The sequence below is a fragment of the Salmo trutta genome, chromosome 2, assembly GCF_901001165.1.
Source record: "Salmo trutta chromosome 2, fSalTru1.1, whole genome shotgun sequence".
Classification (NCBI taxonomy): domain Eukaryota; kingdom Metazoa; phylum Chordata; class Actinopteri; order Salmoniformes; family Salmonidae; genus Salmo; species Salmo trutta.
This window is the reverse complement of record NC_042958.1, coordinates 32,583,967-32,599,167: the sequence shown is the minus strand read 5'-3', so window position 1 is coordinate 32,599,167 and position 15,201 is coordinate 32,583,967. Positions and strand designations below refer to the sequence as shown.

At 41.9% G+C, this 15,201-nt stretch overlaps 2 protein-coding genes across 3 annotated transcripts; both read left to right on the top strand.

The window, feature by feature from the left end:
- Positions 1–2,739: 2,739 nt before the first annotated feature.
- Positions 2,740–4,625, top strand: LOC115154137 (coagulation factor XIII A chain-like). Of its 2 annotated transcripts, none has more exons than XM_029700061.1 (2): positions 2,740–3,102; positions 4,323–4,625. In XM_029700061.1, exon 2 carries the CDS (start codon positions 4,346–4,348, stop codon positions 4,607–4,609), a length of 264 nt encoding a protein of 87 aa, XP_029555921.1. In that variant the 5' UTR covers positions 2,740–3,102; positions 4,323–4,345; the 3' UTR covers positions 4,610–4,625. The 2 variants fall into 2 exon arrangements, with proteins under 2 accessions (XP_029555921.1, XP_029555912.1); XM_029700052.1 differs by lacking the exon at positions 2,740–3,102 and adding an exon at positions 3,180–3,450.
- A 365-nt stretch (positions 4,626–4,990) lies between these two features.
- On the top strand, positions 4,991–6,175 carry LOC115154129 (coagulation factor XIII A chain-like). Its single transcript, XM_029700040.1, has 3 exons — positions 4,991–5,201; positions 5,681–5,817; positions 6,025–6,175. The coding sequence occupies exons 1-3, from the start codon at positions 5,151–5,153 to the stop codon at positions 6,164–6,166; spliced, it is 330 nt and encodes a 109-aa protein (XP_029555900.1). The 5' UTR covers positions 4,991–5,150; the 3' UTR covers positions 6,167–6,175.
- The last annotated feature ends 9,026 nt before the right edge of the window (positions 6,176–15,201 follow it).

Genomic DNA, 15,201 nt, shown 5'->3' with positions numbered 1-15,201 from the left:
GACCAGTGGAAGCAAAATAGTCCCAAAACATCAAAAGTCCACCACCTTATTTTACCATAGGTATGAGCTACTTTTATGCATATGCTTCTGTTTTTCAACACCAAGCCCACCACTGGTGTGCGTGGCCAAAGAGCTTCATTTTCATTTCCATAGCACTGGTGTCATAAGCATCGTTGAAGGGGGACCAAAACGCAGCGGGTAAAGTGCTCATCTTATTATTATTAAACACTTAATCAAAATAAACATTCCAGTAAGGTGCACAGACTACACTAGAAACAACCACCCACAAACACAAGAGAAAACAAACCCAACTAAATATGGCCTCTAATTAGAGACAACGACAGCCAGCTGCCTCTAATTGGAGGTCATTGCCAAAACCCAACATAGAAATAGAAAACTAGATAAACACATAGAAATAGATAACATAAACCAAAACCCCGAAACACACAAAACAAACACCCCCTGCCACGCCCTGACCAAACTACAATAACAAATAACCCCTTTTACTGGTCAGGACGTGACAACTGGTTCCAATCCATGTGCCAATGCCATTTATTAAACTCTAGGTGGTGCTACTGTATGGTCAGATGACATGAAAATAGAGCTTGTTTTTTCTGTTTCTCTGAGCAATTGTATTAGTATAATATATATATATTTTTAAACAATATACAGTAGCTCAGTATTTGCATTAGAATAATTTATTTTATGCAGTATTTTTTGCTCATCTTTATCAAGGGTGCCAATAATTATGGACCCCACTGTATATTTTTCCACATTTGCATTTTTTCATCTGAAATGAATATTCTTTGGCCCTTTCTATGTTTATGGCTGTTCTCATACTTTTAAAACATTTACTTTAGATGTGCTTTAGAATGTGTTTTGTTGCAAAACAAGATATCCAACACACTTGTTGCATACCAAAACACGCTATGTCCAGAGCCATGTGTTTAGAGTTGGGACATTGAGGTTTCTGCATTATGATGCCTTCACATAACACTACAATATGCTATGGCAGCCATGTTAGCTCCCGAATGAGCATTATGTAACAGTCCCAGTTCTTGTTGTTTCTCTCTAATGATTTTTAATCTTAAAAGATTAAACACATTTTGTACGTCTTCACCATATCTGTGATTATTTCAGCAGATGTTATTTCCTAAAGTGTTATTGAATGTACGCTTGTTTATTCCATGTGTAACTCTGTGTTGTTGTTTGTGTCGCACTGCTTTGCTTTATCTTTGCCAGGTCGAAGTTGTAAATGAGAACTTGTTCTCAACTAGCTTACCTCGTTAAATAAAGGTGAAATAAAATACATTTAAAAAATGATTATGAAAGATTGCACAAAAACAGTGGATAACTGTTTAATCCCCCTGAATCCAACAATGTAGTTGAAATGATAGTGATGTTAAATGTTTTGGGGAAACATGTTGGTTTGTCATTGAGAACACTGGACAAAATAGTAGAGTACAGGCCTACATAATGTCATTTATATTCAAGAAAGTGTCTGAATGTAGCTGTTAAACACAGGCTATAGACTTGAAAAAAACTGAAGCAGAAACAAAAACCAGGAAATCAGTTACCAGTCTAATAGTATTGAAATTGATAGCATCGCTAGTCCTTTGCCCATGCTTTGACCAGGGGCCCATTCTGGTAGTTGACGACGAGGCAGGTGTAGAGCTGGTTGATGCTTCCAGTGATGGTGAGAGGGATGACAGTGTCAAACAGCTTGTGCTCCTTCTCTCTGCAAATCAGCTGCTACACAGGGACCATCAGCCGAGATGTATTGCGTCTCCCTGACTTCTGCTGCTGGCGTCTGTGCTCTCTTTCAGAGGAAAGCTGGTCTGTAGACCTTACAGGGCACACAGTCATCCAAAATGAAACCTTGTCCACCATTATGGCCATCGCTGGTTTCAGCAGAGAAACAATGTCAGACTGCTTCAGGATCTCCTTCTCACAGACAGAGCCTCCATATAGGGCTGAAACAAAGAAATGTCTTAAGAAAGTTGCCCATTGTTGTCACGATGCAGCGCACAGTCCGCTGGCGGATGTTGAATCTGTGGGCCAGATCCCTCTGCTTCAGACCTAGTGAAAGATGAGTCATGAAAAGGAAAAACTTGTCTGTGGACTGCAGGGATTGTGACTGATGGAAAAAGGGATTAAGATGCATTACTATGCAAAATTATAACAAAAATTATCAGCCCTACAGATTGCAGATAAATATGATAATACGGAATAACAGCATCGCCTCTGCTAGAGACATTTGTGAGTCATCAGTGTCCAAAAAATGAGTGTCCGTCAAAGGATTTGGGTTATCCAGCAGGACAACAACCCAAAACACACATCAGAAAGCTTCCAGGAATGGTTCAGGAAGAAAAGCTGGACTATTTGGGAGTGGCCAGTGTTGAGTCCAGATCTGAATCCCATCAAAAAGCTATGGCGAGAACTGAAAACGGCAGTTGGTGGAAGGCATCCCTAAAATATTGCAGAATTGGAGCAGTTTGCAGCAGTTTTAGGGATCCAATAAAAGGTGCAGCAAGCTCATTGATGTCCACAGGAAGCATTTGTTGGCAGTTATCTGGCCAAAGCCTCTGCAAACAGATATTAGCTCTTGGGTGATAATAATTTTGTCCATGTCGTTTCAATTTAAACAAATTTTAGAAGAAATTGGGAATTATTTTTAAAAAGTGCAAGGGTGCCAATATATCAGGCCACAATTGTACAGGCAATTCTTAAAATTAATAAAATGTCTCTGAAAAGCATTGATTGCATCTTGAAAATGTAGCACTGCCCTGATAATTAATACAATCCGCTTCCAATTGCATTGCTGTATTCTCCAAAAATGCTAGCCAATATATTCTAGACAATGCTAAATAACCAGCTAACAAAATATCAAAACAGTTTGAATGAAATAACAGCACCCAAGGGAAGTCGAAAATAAACAAACATTTTTGAACGTGAACTATCCTTTTAAAAGTCAAACAGACAGGGTCATGGGTTGTTTTTATTGTTTTTGCAGGATATTTCCGCTGTGGACCATGCTCTGTCAAAGCCATCAAGGAAGGAATGCTCGGCTATCAATTTGATGGCCCGTTTGTGTTTGCTGAGGTAAACCAATACATCTTCTATATGCTTGACCAGTAACACTTTGTTTAATGTTCAGCCATAATGCCTTCATCTTCACTCTATGCCATTATGAAGAATAACACAGTTATGCTTTATAACTTGCAATACATTTTATCTAATTAAAATCAATCATAATATTCACATTTATCTCTTTCTTTTAACCTCAGGTGAATAGCGACGTTTACAAATACAAGCTAAATACACAAACTGGGAAAACTGAGTTACTAGACGTAGACACAACTTATGTTGGCAAGAAACTCGTGACGAAGTCCATTGGTGGAAACAATTATGAGCCAATGGACATTACAGAGACGTACAAATACCCAGAAGGTATGTGGCACCTGGACAATGGAGTAGGCTGGCAAGGGTGCAACTGCTCGTTTAAAGTTTGTTATTGGCAGTTTGCAAAGTGTCTCATGAAACTAATGCAACAAGAATGAAGTATAGAAATGACTTTGCTATTACTGCTTTTCAAATTACTTCAAATACAAACGCAACATGCAACAATTTCAATGATTTTACTGAGCTACAGTTCATGTAATCCTTCTAACCCTCCCCCCAAAAAAAGATATAGATGTACTATTGTAAAGTGGTTGTTCCACTGGATATCATAAGGTCTTTGCACCAATTTGTATGTCGCTCTGGATAAGAGCGTCTGCTAAATGACGTAAATGTAAATGATGTAAGGGAATTAGTCAATTGAAATAAATGTATTAGGCCTTAATCTATTGATTTCAAAATACTGGGCAAGAGCGCAGCCATGGGGAGCCAGGCCCAGCCAATCAGAATACGTTTTTCCCCACAAAAGGGCTCTATTAAAGACAGAAATACTCCTTAATTTCATCAGCTGCCAGGGTGGCTGGCTTCAGAAGAAGCAGGATTTGGAGGTCCTGGGCTGTGGAGGTCCTGGGCTGTACAGTATATACAGTATATTCCTATAGGTGAAATACAATTGCCAATGAGTTTCATATCAGTCCCATGGTTGTTTTTTTAAGGAGTGGGGCAGTCCCACTCCTCTCGTATTTTTTGTCTGTTGTATTTGATAGAGAGAGAAAAGAAAGAAGAGAATTGCTAAAATAGCAGTGGGCCGGATTCAAACCCTTGCTGCAGCGATATATGTGTTCCGAAGATCAGTAGACCACCCTAGGCCACCAGTCCCATGTTAACTCTATTCCCCTCCTACTCCCCACACACACACACAGGCAGTAGTAAAGATGAAGAGACCATGAAGAATGCTGAGAGAACCTACAAGACGCATGTGCAATATGACGACGAGCAGGGTGTGGAGATGACGCTGGAGATCCCGCAGGAGCGTGTGAAGAGTGGCCAGAACTTCCAGATGGCTGTGGTCTTCAGGAACCTGAGTGAAGACACACGCACCATCCATGGCCGCCTGGTCGGCTCCACAATCTACTACACCAACATCCAAAAGGCTCAGTTCAAGCAGGAGACCTTTGACATCACTCTGAACCCAATGGAGAGTGAGTAGAAACCAGGGTGACCCTTACATACGTACTGTACTTTAGGTCTTTTTGGGCTTGTCTCCATGTATCACAACTTTGTATGATAGTCCTGCAAAGCTTTCAGACCCCTCCTCTGAAATAAAATCATCAACTGCTTATAGAAAATGCTTTGCAGTCCTTTTACAGCTTCATGGCACCATCCTGTTTCAGCAGGTATGTGTGAATGTATTGTATTGTAAGAGATTGTGAGGTAACAATGGGATACTCTCTAGTACTTACCTCAAAAGACTTTACAGGTAACAAACTGATACCAAATGGTAAGCAACAGAGAATCCCAAATAATCCAAATATTAATAATCAGGTAATAATTATAAAAGTTATTTTCTGCCAAACATACACTCCTGTTGTTGATTGAATTTGTTTCGTTGTCAAAACTCTGTCTCCCTAAAACCAACAGCGTCGAGGATACAGGTGGTCGTGCTAGCCCAGAACTATGTGCCCCAGCTGGGTTGCCAATCGAACCTCCGCTTCGTGGTGACGGCCAAGAGCTTGGAGAACAACCAGGACATGATGGCCATACAGATAGTGAACCTGAAAGGCCCTGAGCTGGCCTTTGCGGTGGGTCTGGAAGTTTCATTATTCCTCTTTAATAGGATGTATTTCCTTCCTCCCTTAAAGGGATAGTTCACCCAAATAAAACATTTCATCTTGGTTTCTTTACCCTGTCAGCAGTAATTTGGTGACAGTGACCAGGTACACAAAACCAAATCATGGATTGCTCTCTTACGTTGTCCATAGACTGCTGACATGGGTAAGGAAAACTGTCATTTTTTAATTTGAGGGAACTATCCTTTAAAGTGTTCCGTAATAGTATATGTGAAACATATTTAGTTTTTCCCCAAGAGCTAATGTAGTAGTGTAGCCAATTAAAGCCTTATTTGTGCTGCTGGAGTGCTGCATCTCTCCTCGCCTTTGATCAAGCAGCCATTCCGAAAAACATCCATGCTCCCAACGCAGGGGAGTTGATAATCCCTAGATTATTATCATTTCTTATATCACCATAGATTTCTGTGAACGGACTATCTCTATTTGAACAGATGAGTGGACCAGCGAAGGTGAACCAGGAGGTATTTGTCAAGGTGGAGTTCACCAACCCGTTCCCATTCAGCCTGCGTGATGTGAGGATGGCCATGCAAGGGCCTAATTTCATCTCATACCGGGAAAGGTTGTACAGGTAAGAGGATTTACAACTCCAAGACCTCACATCATGATGATGTTCACACTTACATTAGTCTCACATTCACAAAACCAGATCCAATGTAGTTTGTTTAGTATGCCAATCTGTGTGTGTGTGTGTGTGTGTGTGTGTGTGTGTGTGTGTGTGTGTGTGTGTGTGTGTGTGTGTGTGTGTGTGTGTGTGTGTGTGTGTGTGTGTTTGTAGTGAGATCGCTACCGGCGCCTCCATCACCTGGATGGAGTCCTCTGTCCCTACGAGGTCTGGGAATACAATGATCTGTGCAGTCCTGGACTGCTCGGTCCTTGGGAATGTGCAAGGCAATTGGGCCATCGGCGTCCAGGCCTGAGCATTGCCCAGGAAGCCCTTCCCACCTGCTAATCGCATGCCATCGACCCATGGACGCATAGAGGCCCTTTGTGTAGATTTGAAAGGATTTGATTGCTGGATAAGCAATTCCATCTAGCCTATGAGAGGGTGAGATTCAGCAAATAACATACCCCTTACAGAAAAAAAAATTCTCCTTTGAAATCATGTGAAACCATGTTTTTTTGGAACACTGAAGTTTACATGTGGATTTTACATGTGATCACAACCTTTCACGTGAATATTTTTCAAATGAGATTCCACAGATTCCTGCAAACAAAATTGAGTCTTTAGGATACACACAAACAGTGCTTTTAACATACAGTGTTTTCAACATACATATTTGACATGCATGATTACATTGTGTATGTTTATTTATGCAGTAATTATTATTCAACATGTCCTCAGCTGGGTTTTAAACTCACAAACTCTTGGTTCACGGCATCCCGACCTTCCTGCTACACCATCAAGTCGGTGTCAATTACAAATTGAACCTGTATTCCTACACTTTGGGTTTAAGTAAAATAAATATCAGCTTTGTTAAAAATACACGATTATAAAAAACTATTATATTAATCATAGTGATTCAGGAGTAACATTAAAACAGAGTAATATCCCCCACAAACAGTAGACAACTATTCAGAAAACGATACTTATTCTGAAATAACTGTATGAAATCTATGGTGAGAGAATAATCAGATTAACTAAAATAGAAGTGCAGATGGCACTCTTTTGCTAAGTGCAGACATGTATTATAGGTAATGAATGTGTATAGGAATGCTATAGACTTTGATGGGCAGCAGAAAGATCAGCGTAACCCAAAAGTTGTAAATTCTAATCCCAGGTGGGGTCATATTGAAAAGTCACTACTAAGTGATCATGTCAGAAATAATCATGTTATCATTGATGAAATATTTGGTGCACTATTTTAGCTGAATAGTGTACCATTTACTTTAAAACCCACATATCATTTGATTCCCTTACACAAAAATACATGCAAAATCACATTTTCAAATGTGAAGTAGCTGTTTTCACATGTTGAGCTGGAATTTTCACATTTTCACAAAAAAAGAGACTTGAGGTCAGTTGTTCACATATGAAACCACATGTTCACATGTATTCAATTTAAAGTTCACATGTTAACACCACCTTTTCACATATGAGAATAACATGTTTTCACCTCTCATGTGGAATTTATTTTTCATGTGTGAAAACGTTCACATAGAAAAATATTCCTCTCAAATGTGTAGTTTCATGGTATCATACGTAGACATTTTGCATCCCCATGTTGTCACATTTATTTCACGAGATCATGTTTTCACATGTGTACTTTCATGTTATCAGATGTTGCTTTTACATGTTGTCACATGTTCTCACGTTAACTTCACATAAGATCACATGTGAAACAGATGTTATCACATGTGAAATGTATGTGATTTTTCTGTAAGGGATTGCTTACACCGATAAGATTTTTTACAGAAATGCCTAGGGCTAGGGGTTAGGAGTTGATTTGGAATTGGGCAGAAGAGGGAGGGCCAAACCGCAATAAGTTTATCTTATTATTTCTTCTGCATCGCCAAATATTTACATTTACATTTACATTTAAGTCATTTAGCAGACGCTCTTATCCAGAGCGACTTACAAATTGGTGCATTCACCTTAAATATCAATCAAATCAATGAATTTTCAGGCATTGGTGAGACTTAAAGTTGAAGGGCACCTACATAAGGACTTCATCACACATTCATTAGCCATAAATGCCACATTCATAATCAGTAGAACTGCAAGCTGACTTTATTTAACTAGGATTGTTAGTTAAGAACAAATTCTTATTTACAATGACGGCCTACCCCGGCCAAACCCGGACGACGCTGGGCCAATTGTGCGCCGCCCTATGGGACTCCCAATCACGGCCAGATGTGATACAGTCTGGATACGAACCAGGGACTGTAGTGACGCCTCTTGCACTGAGATGCAGTGCCTTAGACCACTGTGACTTCTTTGATATGTCACAGTATCATCACTTGCATGTCAACTCTAAACATCCTGTGTAAACTTGCAGTTGTTGACATAGGTTTTTCATAAAAATTAACCCTTCACTAGTGTTACCAAAGACTCTCATGGACGAAAATCGTTCAAAAGTTATGATTCACATGAATATGATGGATAGAGTTTTTTATGCATTCTAATTAGATTACATTTATATCTCAGGGATTACATTTGGTTTTGAGTCAGCCGACTCAGATTCGGTTTCTGTTATTTTCGATCTTATAAACCTTTGCTGACTGTAAATTTCTCATACAATCATGGCCTTCAATCTAATCAACGGTCCAGTGTTATATGCAGTAGATTTTAATCAAGCAGAAAAGGTACTGCATTTAAAGAAGCTATGCGTGTTTGGGAAACAATGTGAAAAATGTTTCTTTAGACTGGGATTTTGGTCTCCAAAACGTTGCACATCACCCACCTATTATCCTTATATAAATAATTTAATTGTATAACGTAAAAAAAAGAAAAAATCACAATGTAAAAGCCATATGTGGGCACCATTCCTCAGTTATTTTGTTTGATAGTTTTTTGTATAACCAGTAATATTGGAAAACCATCATTTTTGGCTTTGCATCAAACTAAATCTTTTAATTCACTGCCATTAACTGTTTATAACATTTCAGCTGTTCACTGCTTTTGATTAACAATAAAATCATTTTCAAAATCAATACTGTTGTCACACCATTATATTTTTTGTATCATTTAGTATTTTAAAACATTTCCAGATGGAGTGGGATAAAGTTAACAGGCCACCCTTAACTGCCAATATCATTGTTATGTTCACTGATCCCATTTCATGAAAAAATTCTAAAACACCTTACAAACAAACCTTTTCATGACCAAAAGAAAAAACAACCTTGCACATAGTGCTAAAAAACATTCAGACCATAACTAGACACAGGTTCCATATTAACCACTGTACATGATTTTGAGGAAGAACAAAAAATGTAACTATTCATTCAAATAAGTGCAATAATAACTGACTTTTACTTCAGTCTTAAATCAGTAACATTATAGCAGGCTGGGATGAGATCCTATTAGACACTGTTCATCAGTCTCTGATGTTCCAGGAACAGGTTTTATATCGATGGTTCCAGGTGATCCCTTTATTTTACCAGGGAAGACATATTGAGACCTAGATCTCTGTTTCAAATGTGCTCTGCAAACCACAACACAAATTGACACATTATACACAAAATATAAATACAGTGCATTCTGAAAGTATTCAGAGCCCTTCACGTTTTAGACATTTTGTTATTCTAAAAAGGATTAAAGACATTTTCTCCTCATCAATCTACACACAATACCCCATAACGACAAAGTGAAAACAGGTTTATATACATTTTGGGAAATGTATAAAAATAAATTAACAGAAATACTTTATATACATGCAGTTGAAGTCGGAAGTTTACATACACTTATGTTGGAGTCATTAAAACTTGTTTTTCAACCACTCCACAAATTTCTTGTTAACAAACTATAGTTTTGGCAAGTCGGTTAGGACATATACTTTGTGCATGACACAAGTCATTTTTCCAACAATTGTTTACAGACAGATTATTTCACTTATAATTCACTGTATCACAATTCCAGTGGGTCAGAAGTTTACATGCACTAAATTGACTGTGCCTTTAAACAGCTCGAAAAATTGCAGAAAATGATGTCATGGCTTTAGAAGCTTCTGATAGGCTAATTGACATCATTTGAATCAATTGGAGGTGTACCTGTGGATGTATTTCAAGGCCTACCATAAAACTTAGTCCCTCTTTGCTTGACATCATGGAAAAATCTAAAGAAATCAGCCAAGACCTCAGAAAAACAATTGTAGACCTCCACAAGTCTGGTTCATCCTTGGGAGCAATTTCCAAATGCCTGAAGGTACCACGTTCATGTATCCAAACAATAGTACGCAAGTATAAACACCATGGGACCACGCAGCCGTCATACAGCTCAGGAAGGAGACACGTTCTATCTCCTAGAGATGAATGTAATTTGGTGTGAAAAGTGCAAATCAATCCCAGAACAACAACAAAGGACCTTGTGAAGATGTTGGAGAAAACAGGTACAAAAGTATCTATACCCACAGTAAAACAAGTCCTGTATCGACAAAACCTGAAAGGCCTCTCAGCAAGGAAGAAGCGACTGCTCCAAAACCGCCATAAAAAGCCAGATTACGGTTTGCAACTGCACATGGGGACAAAGATCATAATTTTTGGATAAATTTCCTCTGGTCTGATGAAACAAAAAATAGAACTGTTTGTCCATAATGACCATTGTTACGTTTGGAGGAAAAAAGGGGAGGTTTGCAAGCCGAAGAACACCATCCCAGCCGTGAAGCACGGGGGTGGCAGCATCATGTTGTAGGGATGCTTTGCTGTAAGAGGGACAGGTGCACTTCACAAAATAGATGGCATCATGAGGGAGGGAAATTATGTGGATATATTGAAGGAAAATCTCAAGACATCAGTCAGGAAGTTAAAGATTGGATGCAAATGGGTCTTCCAAATGGACAATGTCCCCAAGCATACTTCCAAAGTTGTGGCAAAATGATTTTACCTCACTAGGGTAGGGGGCACTATTTTCACCTCCGGATGAAAAGCGTGCCCAAAGTAAACTGCCTGCTACTCAGGCCCAGAAGCTAGGATATGTATGTAATTGGTAGATCTGGATAGAAAACACTCTAAAGTGTCCAGAGCTGTTAATAAAATAATGTCTGTGAGTATAACATAACTGATATGGCAGGCAAAAACCTGAGGAAAATCCATCGAGGAAGTGGGATCTTTTATGTTTGTAGTTTTCCATTGACTGCCTATACAGATTACATTGATTTAGGACTCAAATTGCACTTCCTATGGCTTCCACTAGATGTCAACAGTCTTTAGAATTGTTTCAGGCTTGTATTCTGAAAAATGAGGGAGTAAGACCACTCTGAATGAGTGGACACTGCAGTGTCCCAGAGGTTTTTCATGTGCACGACCGAGAGCGCGCCTTTCTTGATTTCCTTTTATATTTACCAAGCTTTTGTCCGGTTAAAATATTATTGATTATTATGACTAAAAACAACCTGAGGATTGATTATAAACATCGTTTAACCTCTCTAAGGTAGGTGGCACCAAATCGTCCCACCTACGTAACAGCCAGTGGAATCCTGTGGCGCGTTATTCAAATACCTTAGAAATGCTATTAAATTCAATTTCTCAAACATATGACTATATTACAGCATTTTAAAGACAAGACTCTCGTTAATCTAACCACACTGTCCGATTTCAAAAAGGCTTTACAACGAAAGCAAAACATTAGATTATGTCAGCAGAGTACCCAGCCAGAAATAATCAGACAACCATTTTTCAAGCTAGCATATAATGTCACAAAAACCCAGAAGACAGCTAAATGCAGCACTAACCTTTGATGATCTTCATCAGATGACACTCCTAGGACATTATGTTATACAATACATGCATGTTTTGTTCAATCAAGTTCATATTTATATCAAAAACCAGCTTTTTACATTAGCATGTGACGTTCAGAACTAGCAAACATACCGAAAACTTCCGGTGAATTTACTAAATTACTCACGACAAACGTTCACAAAAAACATAACAAATATTTTAAGAATTATAGATACAGAACTCCTTTATGCAATCGCGGTGTCAGATTTTAAAATAGCTTTTCGGCAAAAGCACATTTTGCAATATTCTGAGTAGATAGCTCGCCATCACATTTACATACATTTACATTTAAGTCATTTAGCAGACGCTCTTATCCAGAGCGACTTACAAATTGGTGCATTCACCTTAAGATATCCAGTGGAACAACCACTTTACAATAGTGCATCTAAATCTTTCAGGGGGGGGGGTAGAAGGATTACTTTATCCTATCCCAGGTATTCCTTAAAGAGGTGGTGTTTCAGGTGTCTCCGGAAGGTGGTGATTGACTCCGCTGTCCTGGCGTCGTGAGGGAGCTTGTTCCACCATTGGGGTGCCAGAGCAGCGAACAGTTTTGACTGGGCTGAGCGGGAGCTGTGCTTCTTCAAAGGTAGGGAGGCAAGCAGGCCAGAGAAGGATGAATGCAGTGCCCTTGTTTGGGTGTAGGGCCTGATCAGAGCCTGAAGGTACGGAGGTGCCGTTCCCTCACAGCTCCGTAGGCAAGCAGCATGGACTTGTAGCGGATGCGAGCTTCAACTGGAAGCCAGTGGAGAGAGCGGAGGAGCGGGGTGACGTGAGAGAACTTGGGAAGGTTGAACACCAGACGGGCTGCGGCGTTCTGGATGAGTTGTAGGGGTTTAATGGCACAGGCAGGGAGCCCAGCCAACAGCGAGTTGCAGTAATCCAGACGGGAGATGACAAGTGCCTGGACTAGGACCTGCGCCGCTTCCTGTGTGAGGCAGGGTCGTACTCTGCGAATGTTGTAGAGCATGAACCTACAGGATCGGGTCACCGCCTTGATGTTAGTGGAGAACGACAGGGTGTTGTCCAGGGTCACGCCAAGGTTCTTAGCACTCTGGGAGGAGGACACAAGGGAGTTGTCAACCGTGATGGCGAGATCATGGAACGGGCAGTCCTTCCCTGGGAGGAGGAGCAGCTCCGTCTTGCCGAGGTTCAGCTTGAGGTGGTGAGCCGTCATCCACACTGATATGTCTGCCAGACATGCAGAGATGCGATTCGCCACCTGGTTATCAGAAGGGGGAAAGGAGAAGATTAATTGTGTGTCGTCTGCGTAGCAATGATAGGAGAGACCATGTGAGGATATGACCGAGCCAAGTGACTTGGTGTATAGTGAGAATAGGAGAGGGCCTAGAACAGAGCCCGGGGGGACACCAGTGGTGAGAGCACATGGTGCGGAGACAGATTCTCACCACGCCACCTGGTAGGAGCGACCTGTCAGGTAGGACGCAATCCAAGCGTGGGCCGCGCCGGAGATGCCCAGCTCGGAGAGGGTGGAGAGGAGGATCTGATGGTTCACGGTATCAAAGGCAGCAGATAGGTCTAGAAGGATGAGAGCAGAGGAGAGAGAGTTAGCTTTAGCAGTGCGGAGAGCCTCCGTGACACAGAGAAGAGCAGTCTCAGTTGAATGCCCAGTCTTGAAACCTGACTGATTAGGATCAAGAAGGTCATTCTGAGAGAGATAGCAGGAGAGCTGGCCAAGGACGGCACGTTCAAGAGTTTTGGAGAGAAAAGAAAGAAGGGATACTGGTCTGTAGTTGTTGATATCGGAGGGATCGAGTGTAGGTTTTTTCAGAAGGGGTGCGACTCTCGCTCTCTTGAAGACGGAAGGGACGTAGCCAGCGGTCAAGGATGAGTTGATGAGCGAGGTGAGGTAGGGGAGAAGGTCTCCGGAAATGGTCTGGAGAAGAGAGGAGGGGATAGGGTCAAGTGGGCAGGTTGTTGGGCGGCCGGCCGTCACGAGACGCGAGATTTCATCTGGAGAGAGAGGGGAGAAAGAGGTCAAAGCACAGGGTAGGGCAGTGTGATCAGGACCAGCGGTGACGTTTGGCTTAGCAAACGAGGATCGGATGTCATCAGCCTTCTTTTCAAAATGGTTGACGAAGTCATCCGCAGAGAGAGAGGAGGGGGGGAGGGGGAGGAGGATTCAGGAGGGAGGAGAAGGTAGCAAAGAGCTTCTTAGGGTTAGAGGCAGATGCTTGGAATTTAGAGTGGTAGAAAGTGGCTTTAGCAGCAGAGACAGAAGAGGAAAATGTAGAGAGGAGGGCGTGAAAAGATGCCAGGTCCGCAGGGAGGCGAGTTTTCCTCCATTTCCGCTCGGCTGCCCGGAGCCCTGTTCTGTGAGCTCGCAGTGAGTCGTCGAGCCACGGCGCAGGAGTGGAGGACCGAGCCGGCCTGGAGGATAGGGGACAGAGAAAATCGAAGGATGCAGAGAGGGAGGAGAGGAGGGTTGAGGAGGCAGAATCAGGAGATAGGTTGGAGAAGGTTTGAGCAGAGGGAAGAGATGATAGGATGGAAGAGGAGAGAGTAGCGGGAGAGAGAGAGCGAAGGTTGGGACGGCGCAATACCATCCGAGTAGGGGCAGAGTGAGAAGTGTTGGATGAGAGCGAGAGGGAAAAGGATACAAGGTAGTGGTCGGAGACTTGGAGGGGAGTTGCAATGAGATTAGTGGAAGAACAGCATCTAGTAAAGATGAGGTCAAGCGTATTGCCTGCCTTGTGAGTAGGGGGGGAAGGTGAGAGGGTGAGGTCAAAGGAGGAGAGGAGTGGAAAGAAGGAGGCAGAGAGGAATGAGTCAAAGGTAGACGTGGGGAGGTTAAAGTCACCCAGAACTGTGAGAGGTGAGCCATCCTCAGGGAAGGAACTTATCAAGGCATCAAGCTCATTGATGAACTCTCCAAGGGAACCTGGAGGGCGATAAATGATAAGGATGTTAAGCTTGAAAGGGCTGGTAACTGTGACAGCATGGAATTCAAATGAGGAGATAGACAGATGGGTCAGGGGAGAAAGAGAGAATGTCCACTTGGGAGAGATGAGGATTCCAGTGCCACTACCCCGCTGGCTCGATGCTCTAGGGGTATGCGAGAACACGTAGGCAGACGAGGAGAGAGCAGTAGGAGTAGCAGTGTTATCTGTGGTAATCCATGTTTCCGTCAGCGCCAGGAAGTCTAGGGACTGGAGGGTAGCATAGGCTGAGATGAACTCAGCCTTGTTGGCCGCAGACCGGCAGTTCCAGAGGCTGCCGGAGACCTGGAACTCCACGTGGGTCGTGCGCGCTGGGACCACCAGGTTAGAGTGGCAGCGGCCACGCGGTGTGAAGCGATTGTATGGCCTGTGCAGAGGGGAGAGAACAGGGATAGCCAGACACATAGTTGACAAGCTACAGAAGAGGCTACGCTAATGCAAAGGAGATTGGAATGACAAGTGGACTACGCGTCTCGAATGTTCAGAAAGTTAAGCTTACGTTGCGAAAATCTTATTGACTAAAGTGACGAAAATGCTAGCTAACTAACACAACACTACACTAA

Coding starts and splice junctions, on each gene's coding strand:
- LOC115154137 (XM_029700052.1), top strand. CDS start 3,417: ATGGACATTACAGAGACGTACAAATACCCAGAAG. Junction 3,451..4,322: donor GACGTACAAATACCCAGAAG/GTATGTGGCACC, acceptor ACACACACACAG/GCAGTAGTAAAGATGAAGAG.
- LOC115154129 (XM_029700040.1), top strand. CDS start 5,151: ATGATGGCCATACAGATAGTGAACCTGAAAGGCCCTGAGCTGGCCTTT. Junction 5,202..5,680: donor GCCCTGAGCTGGCCTTTGCG/GTGGGTCTGGAA, acceptor CTATTTGAACAG/ATGAGTGGACCAGCGAAGGT. Junction 5,818..6,024: donor TACCGGGAAAGGTTGTACAG/GTAAGAGGATTT, acceptor GTGTGTTTGTAG/TGAGATCGCTACCGGCGCCT.